This window comes from Dipodomys merriami, unplaced genomic scaffold (assembly GCF_024711535.1).
Source record: "Dipodomys merriami isolate MVZ:Mamm:240054 unplaced genomic scaffold, mDipMer1.0.p SCAF_122, whole genome shotgun sequence".
In the NCBI taxonomy this organism is placed as follows: Eukaryota; Metazoa; Chordata; class Mammalia; order Rodentia; family Heteromyidae; genus Dipodomys; species Dipodomys merriami.
In genome coordinates, this window is record NW_027202516.1 from 2,497,469 (window position 1) to 2,505,522 (window position 8,054).

The 8,054-nt window shown below is 53.6% G+C and overlaps 1 protein-coding gene across 1 annotated transcript in view; it reads left to right on the top strand.

Moving 5' to 3' along the window:
• The window catches only part of Gclc (glutamate-cysteine ligase catalytic subunit), a 28,238-nt gene extending 20,399 nt beyond the window's left edge, over positions 1 to 7,839 (top strand). The window contains exons 7-16 of the mRNA XM_070017287.1: positions 2,201 to 2,275; positions 2,615 to 2,731; positions 3,340 to 3,478; positions 3,855 to 3,967; positions 4,412 to 4,504; positions 4,723 to 4,827; positions 5,230 to 5,311; positions 5,383 to 5,486; positions 5,568 to 5,688; positions 6,388 to 7,839. Coding sequence (XP_069873388.1) covers positions 2,201 to 2,275; positions 2,615 to 2,731; positions 3,340 to 3,478; positions 3,855 to 3,967; positions 4,412 to 4,504; positions 4,723 to 4,827; positions 5,230 to 5,311; positions 5,383 to 5,486; positions 5,568 to 5,688; positions 6,388 to 6,608 — 1,170 coding nt within the window. The 3' untranslated portion in view covers positions 6,609 to 7,839. The remainder of the gene's footprint in view (positions 1 to 2,200; positions 2,276 to 2,614; positions 2,732 to 3,339; positions 3,479 to 3,854; positions 3,968 to 4,411; positions 4,505 to 4,722; positions 4,828 to 5,229; positions 5,312 to 5,382; positions 5,487 to 5,567; positions 5,689 to 6,387) is intronic.
• Positions 7,840 to 8,054: the final 215 nt, after the last annotated feature.

An 8,054-nucleotide genomic window follows, 5' to 3' on the forward strand; every position in this document is an offset into this window, starting at 1 on the left:
TGCGCACGCCTGCTTGCAGAGTCCCTCCAAAAACGTAATCCAAGTGAAGGCCACGCCACCTATTTCCACACTGACTTGTTTATATGCAGTATGACAGGGTAATTTTTTTCTCTGTTTTCTTGACATGTTGGTAGTAAAAGCTGTATTGGCTTCAAAAGAAACTTAGGGCCGTAAGTTTCCTTAGGAAAAGTCACAATTCAAAACGAGAACTCTTGGCATTAGCTGCATTATTGACTTTGTTTTCATTACAAAGCTCGTTATGGCATTAGGACTGCAGGTGCATCGGAGCACCTGTCCCTCTCTTGACTGAGTGCTAAACCAGTCGCTCCGACACGCTCCTCAAGGGCAGGGCTATTCTCCCACAGACGCTCTTTGTGCAGTAACACAGTCACTCTCAAGGGGGAGGGCCTCCTTCCCTGGACACTGTAGCGCTGCAAAGAAGTGAGTTCCAGTGGCACCTGACCCACCATTTGGTGGTGAAGGTACATTTCTCTTAAGCCTTGTAAATTTAGTGCTAATTTTCCAACAACATGTCATGAACACAGACTTTTCTGTCACAAATACAGGCAATGTAAAATGCTGTAAATGCAACGAAATCTACAAATAACTACAGAACTCTGTGCTCTGTATCTCGTAGAACAATAGAAACTATAGGGGAAAGAAGTAATTTCAAAGTAATTTTTAAGTTTTACTTTAAAAATGTAAAGATTTACTATTCAAAACAAACAGTATCTTTTCACATTGTAATTCTCAACTATTAAGCCAGGTGTGATAGTGCATGCCTGTAATCCCAGTATTGGGAGAGGCTGAGGCAGGAGGATTGGGAGCTCAGGCCATCCTGGGCTGCATAACAAGACCATCTCAAAAGAGAAAAGTACAACGTACTGTTGTGGGACTGCCTAGGTCTCATCTAGTGAGCAGTCAGCTCATGGCTTGTTATCCTAAGGGCTTCAGAACGGGCCCAGCCTTTTAACGTGTGCCTCGATGCCGTTTCCCGTTGGCCCCGCCCCTTCCGCGTGTGGCGTGTCCAGGCCAGCCCACTCGTCACGCATGCCCTTCTTCCAGGGCAAGAGCTGGTTTGCTCCTTTCCCTCTAGCCACAGTGATCATCTGTTCTGTCGCCTATATCAGCTCTAGAATAAGGAAAGCAGTTACTAAATTTATTTAGAATAACAAGTTACTGTTGCAAACTGAACTATCACATTCCAGTTGCTACTTTTCTTAAGCAGTCATTTCTAGGGTTGACTTTTCCAGGATTTGCTTATAAACTGTTGTATCCTAGAACATCTAAGAGCAGCCAATCAAAGCACTGGAAAACAAAATGCTTATCGTGAAAAACTCCCCCCCACTCTCCCCACCCCACCCCACCCCCCACCCCCGCCCAATACTACAGTATCTACAGTCACAATAGGGCTGAATGAACAGAGAGGCCCTGGCCTCTCCACTTGGGCTCTGCTGCACTTGGCTTCTGCCAAACCCACCGTCAGTGCGTCTGGAGGACAGTCAGGCCTTGTGCGTGTCAGGCCTCACGAGCACCTTTGGATCAGAATTCGAGTGTCCCCACGCTCTCCCCGGTGTCCTCTTTGCTTCATGAGCTTCAGACATGGCTGGTCAGCAGCAGATGCCAGGTCTCGCCACACAGTCCTGGGGGAACCCTCGCCATGCCCACGGGCGAGTTCCTTCCCTTGAGAACTCATATTTCTTTTCCTGGGTGGTCACCCCAGACTTCTCCGGGTGCCAGCACTAAGCGCAGCCGCTCAGAGGTCTTGGTTCACAAGCCTGCGAGTCTGGCTTCTCCTGTCCCGGGCCACCCTCCCCGGCCAGCCGGCCAGCATCCACAGCCTGCTGTTTCTCAGATGGAGGTGCACTGGCCCCCCGACTCCAGGCCATCACCAGACCATCGCCAGGGTTCTTTAAAACTGTCCTCAGCAGCGCCAAATCCCTGTGGTACTGAAGTTTAAATAAGCCTCAGCTAACCAAGAAGAGGGGCACGGTTAAGGGCTGATTCTAGTTCACCTCACCAAGAACAGCTTTTAAACAAAGCCCATGCATTGAGCACAGCCATCGCTGGCCGCCCCCCTCCCCTCCCCTCCCCTCCCCTCCCCTCCCCTCCCCTCCTTTCCTCCAGCCCTCGCCCGCGGCAGGCCTGATGGCTTGGGACACATGCTAATGACCTGTCCATCATGTGCATTCTTAAACAGGTGACTTTCCAAGCCTGCAGCATATCTGAGGCCAGATACCTTTATGATCAGTTGGCCACTATCTGCCCAATTGTCGTAAGTAGAATTATACCCTATTTTAAATACATCCTAAGAAAAGGCCGCGTAGGCAGGATTTGCCAAGTGTGCTAGTGAGGATCAGCTGAGGCTTCATTCAAAAGTGAACGGATTTAAAAGGATGCAGAGTTAGAGCTAATGGAGCTCAGGAACTATGCTGTAGAGTTACCGTGCTGGTAAAATGTTCACTACGTGTCTCGTGTGGCCATTCTCCGGTCATGATGAAGGACGTGGGTGGAGTCCTAGGGTTAGGACCGTCCCCAGTGGGTGAGTCCCGGGAGCCTGCTTTAAGCGCGGGAGTGTGTGGCAGCCTGCAGAGTGGCCTTCCTGTGTCCACAGATGGCCCTGAGTGCTGCCTCTCCGTTTTACCGAGGCTACGTGTCAGATATCGACTGCCGCTGGGGGGTCATCTCTGCTTCTGTGGACGACCGGACCCGGGAGGAGCGAGGACTGGAGGTGGGGAGGACAGCGGGCCAGTGGGGGGGGGGGGAAGGTGGAGACAAGTTCCCCAAGCCCTCTGCATGCTGCAGGAACGCATCGCTGGCCATCCTGGCAGCTGTGCCCCTGGCTGGGCATATCCTCGCAGCTCCTGCTGAGATCCCCGGGCTGGAACACGGCCTTGGGTGTTTTGAAAGTGGCCACGGTGGGCTGGGAAGGTGGCTCAGTTGGTAGAGCACTTGCCTTGCATGCACCAGGCCCTGGGTTCGATTCCTCAGCACCACATAAGCAAAAAAGAAAAAAGCTGGAAGTGCTGCTATGGCTCAAGTGGTAGAGTGCTAGCCTTGAGCTGAAGAGCTGAGGGACAGTGCCCAGGCCCAGAGTTCAGGCCCCACAACCAGACCCAAAAAAAAAAATAAATAAATGAAAGTGGCCACGGTGGTTGTAACGGTCTTGGCCAAGGCTGTTCTGATCTGGTCCTTTGGCAGTTACTCAAGTGTTCACCGCTGTCTGAATAGAACTAATCACACTATTTACACTATTAGTATAAAGTGTTCTTACGTCCTTACTTGGGGTTTTAATTTCCAGATCATATTAGTGGCATTTATTGTATTTTTTATGTTTAGCCACTGAAGACCAGTAACTACAGGATCAGTAAGTCGCGGTACGATTCCATAGACAGCTACTTGTCCAAGTGTGGGGAGAAGTACAACGACATCGACCTGACCATAGACAAGGGGATCTACGAGCAGCTCCTCAAGGAAGGTGAGTCCCGGGCTCCTCCAAGAGCCACTGAAGGCTCGCTGACCCCTGGTCTGGTTTCCGTTTTCATGTAACGTCTAACTTTCCTTAGGAGGCGGCTTGTTCCTAAGGTTTCGAGTTCCCAATACCTGGGGTGTTGTTGACTTTTAGCAGCAGGAGCTGGTTCTGGAGCTCTGCATGCAGGCCGCCGTGGCCACGCAGGCGCTGTGGAGGTAGCGGGGGTCCCCTGACCCCTCCCAGCGCCTGCAGGACAGTCCTGGGCAGGCCGCGGATCCCGCACGGCCCATCTTCCCAGGCCGCTGGAGGCCTCTCCTCAGACCATGCGCCCAGAGCAGGTGGTGCCTTGGCCTCTGCCGGGAGCCCCTGGTCTGTCTTGCAGGCATCGATCACCTCCTGGCCCAGCATGTTGCCCACCTCTTCATCAGAGACCCGCTGACCCTGTTTGAAGAGAAGATACACATGGATGATGCCAACGAGTCCGACCACTTCGAGGTATCTCCTCGTCTCGAATGCGTTTCCCCTCCAGCACCAGACTGTCCCCCGGGGCCGGTGGCACTACACATCTCATGCCTTCCACCGGCTGCGCTCCCACGGTGAAGAACAGGGAATTAAAATTGGCTTCAAGTACCCTTTCTAAAAATGCTTACAGCTTGTTTCCTCAAGCCTACACATTTTTGTTCAGTATTTTACCTTGTTTGCCTGGTGAAGAAAAATTCAAACACATGCTGCATGACAAAAGGCCTAGTAGACCTCCAGGCTGCAGACACAAACACACGGGCCGCGGTCTCCTAACCCGCCAGGTCACACCCAAGAAAACCTTCAGGGGTGCCACACCACACCGTTGGCGTGTGTGGGCGCACACGCGTCGGGCATCAACACGGATGCTTTCCTAAATACACAAAGCTGTTTCATCCTCTGCGTGTTTTCTTCTCGTAGAATATTCAGTCCACAAACTGGCAGACGATGAGATTTAAGCCTCCTCCTCCAAACTCGGATATCGGCTGGAGAGTGGAATTCCGGCCCATGGAGGTGAGATGCAGTGCTGCCTGGGGAAGTGGGGGGCTGCCACCTCGCTGCTCATCTGCCCCTAAGCTCTCCCCCAGAGGCTCCGGGGGAGGGCGGAGCCAGGCCGATGGGACGATCCCTGAGCAGATCTGGCAGCAGCTTCCAGCCTGATCAGGCAGGAGGCCCAAGGGGAGGGCCGGGGCCAGCGCTGGTCCTAACGTGTCCAGTTTCTGCATGTCTAGGTGCAGTTAACAGACTTTGAGAACTCAGCTTATGTGGTGTTTGTGGTGCTGCTCACCAGGGTGATCCTGTCTTACAAGCTGGACTTCCTCATTCCTCTGTCCAAGGTGAGGCCACGCCGTGCCACGGCTCGGGAGGGCACGGTGTTGGCGTGGATGCGCGTCCTCCGCTCTTCCTCTCGCTCGGTGTGGTTATTTACCCTCTGGGGCTTCTCCCATCACCCTGGTCTTCCTCTTGAGCCTAAGCTGTATTTCCTAGAGGCCCTCAGTTCAGGATGGGGGTGGGAAGGTCCTGCTGACGGTGCCCCCAGCCATCGCCCAGTCTGTACCACAGGAGGCAGGAAGGACTAAAAGAATTCCTGGAGTTCCGTTTGGTGGTGGTGGCTCTGCTGTGCCCCGCGCCGCACCTGGCCGTGGCCCAGGCTGGCCTCCGGTGTGGGATTCGGCTCTAGATGGCACCTTTGTTTGATCAAGTGTCCTGGCTTGTTTGTGATTCTCTTTTTCTCTTAGGTTGACGAAAACATGAAAACAGCACAGAGGCGAGATGCCGTCTTACAGGGCATGTTTTATTTCCGGAAAGACATTTGCAAAGGTATGACCCGCCCCTGGCTTCCGGCGCGAGCAGGCCAGGCCGGCCTCTAATGCCTCCCCTCCGCTCAGCAGGCGGCCACGCCGTGGTGGACGGCTGTGGCAAGGCACAGAGCAGCGCGGAGCTGGCGGCCGAGGAGTACGGCCTCATGAGCATCGACACCATCATCAACGGGAAGGTAGGGAGGGAGGCAGGGAGGGCGGGCGGGGCCCCGCCTCTCCCCACGCCGGCGTGGGGCTGACACTGCCCTGTCTCCCAGGAAGGCGTGTTCCCCGGCCTCATCCCCATCCTCAACTCCTACCTGGAGAACATGGAAGTGGATGTGGACACCAGATGTAGCATTCTCAACTACCTAAAGCTAATCAAGAAGAGAGCATCGGGTACGGTAGCCCTTTTCCTTTTCCTCCCGCGTGAGTCCCTGCACCGCGGAGTTCCTTCATGATCCCATGCAGTGCGCTCGCCCCTTCTTCCCTCTGCGGCCCGTGGGCCTCCGGCACGCCCCGCCCAGGCTCGGTCAGGAGCTCTTCTGTGGCTTGTTGGCACATCGCTGTGTGTGTCCAGCCCGGGTGACTGCACGCCACGGCCTCGTGCCGGGCCTGGAGCTGTGCCCTGGGCTCCATGGCCGCCCGCTGGGCTGTCCCGTTCCCAGCGTGCCTCTGTCCCAGCCACATCCTGAAGACACCCTCACATTGACGGGGCCCGGCGGGTACCCGCCCCGGGATGCTGTCACTGTTGGTGACCCCCTGCCATCCCTTCCTGACCTCTTCCCTATCCTCACCACCCCAAGGCCCCTGCAGTCCGAGGGGTCATGACCTCCCTCTGGATATGGGGGCCCCTGCTCTTCGTGCAGGCACTGGCTTCAGGCTGTAAGAGCTGGTAGTGTGGGCATGTGTCTGGCATCCAACAGGTGCCTAGAAACTGTCCCTGTTGCCTGCCTGCAAGCTACCATTCTTTGAAGGAGGAATTCTTGACATTGAAGTGACGTCTTCCCAGCGCTGCCGTGGCTCGCCGACGGGGCGTCGTGATTGCTTTGCAGACTGGTGTGGACGTGGTTTTGAGCAGCTCTGTTTCTTTGTCAGGACAACTGATGACTGTCGCCCGATGGATGAGAGAGTTCATCGCAAACCATCCTGACTACAAGCAGGACAGCGTGGTAACGGACGCCATGAACTACAGTCTCCTCGTGAAATGTAACCAAATTGCCAACGAACAGTGCGAATGCCCAGAGCTACTGGGCTCAGCTTTCAGGAGGAGAGCGAAGGACGGCGCAAGTAAAGCCGACTCCGACTCCTCCAAGTAGCCCTCCGGGGGCCCGAGGCCAAGTGCCCTTCTGCAGCTCGGCCTGCGTTCAGGTGTCGAAGACCAAACAAGAGCCCTGCTGTGTTGCCTGGCCTGGCCCCGTGGGCCAGAGGCCTCCTTCAGTAGGCGTGTAGTTTCTACGTGTACGTGTATATAGTAAAGTATTTTTATGATTAACAATGTATTTTAATAACCCTGTCTCGGAAGTCATTGTGGACCGACCTGTGCATTTGGATCCCGTGCTCGGGAGGCGCTCCCGTCACCGCAGCTTTGTCGGCGTCCTGTGTGCTAACCGTGCAGTGCTGGCATTCCAGAGTTGAAAGTGTTTACTGTAAAAGTTCCTTCGGAGACTACCTGCACCTGATTCACTGAATGTATCGCTTTATCTCAGTAACACTTCCTGTTAGTATTGCTTTTTCTTGGTAACACTTCCTCCTGTTAGTTTATGTTGAAGACAAAGTCCTGAGGTACCCTGCAGCTCTTCTGGGGTAACCTTGGCTTCCTGGCCTCTCTGGCACGTTTTTCTTGGCCATAGACTAGCTGGCCTCTTGGTCACCCTGCCCAGGCTTTGACCTATGAAGAAAAACCCACTTCACTCTGGCCACCATACAAGGAACTTTGCTTCTTTCTTTAAATGTGCTGATTCACTTACTGTGTCTGACTCTGTAGGAAGGAAAGAGAATCTAACCCAGAGTTGCAGGGAGGGGCCGATTTTGTTTTAGTTTTGCTTTTCACCAAAAAAGGCGGGGAGATCCCTGAGACCTGCTCACAGCGGCCTGGGCGGGGAGATCACAGACCGCTGTGAGCCGCGGCCTGGGCTCTGCTCTGTGGCCCGTTCTGGTTGCTGCTGTGTAATTACAATTTCAAATCCCATGCAGCAGCCGCAGTTGGGCGACGTTACTCATTCTAGCTCCCAGAAAGCGCACCGCCCAACCAGCATGTAAGAGCTGCTGGCTCCAGACTTCTCTGGAAACACATGCTCTCTGCTTACCTTCGTGAAACTCGCCAGAAATCATGAAATGCACTAAGTTTTGTGAATCAGGACCCTAAATGTTTCACTGTAAATAATTTCGGTTCCAGATAATCCTTACAGCTTTGTGTTGACGTTTGGTTTTTTATTTTTAGTTAAATGTCCTAACTGCTTCTGAAACAGCTGTGTTATAGATTATGCATAAATATTTAACTGTGATGCTGATTTTAACAGATTGCAATAAAGCTGCTGCAGCCACGTCTGCTTTGGCTTCCTGCGTGTATTTTGGAGGACTCAGGATGGCTTTGTCTTTTACAGATTAAGTGTAAATCACGTTGTCCAGAGGCAGACAAACTGCATGTGGTGTGAGGAAACAAAAGAATGGAGTTAGTATTCAAAAGGCTCCTGAATGTGCCTAAGTTCTGCCATGAAAGGCACCCAAGTAGTTTAACTCCCCAGGCGCCGCGCAGATGGGGC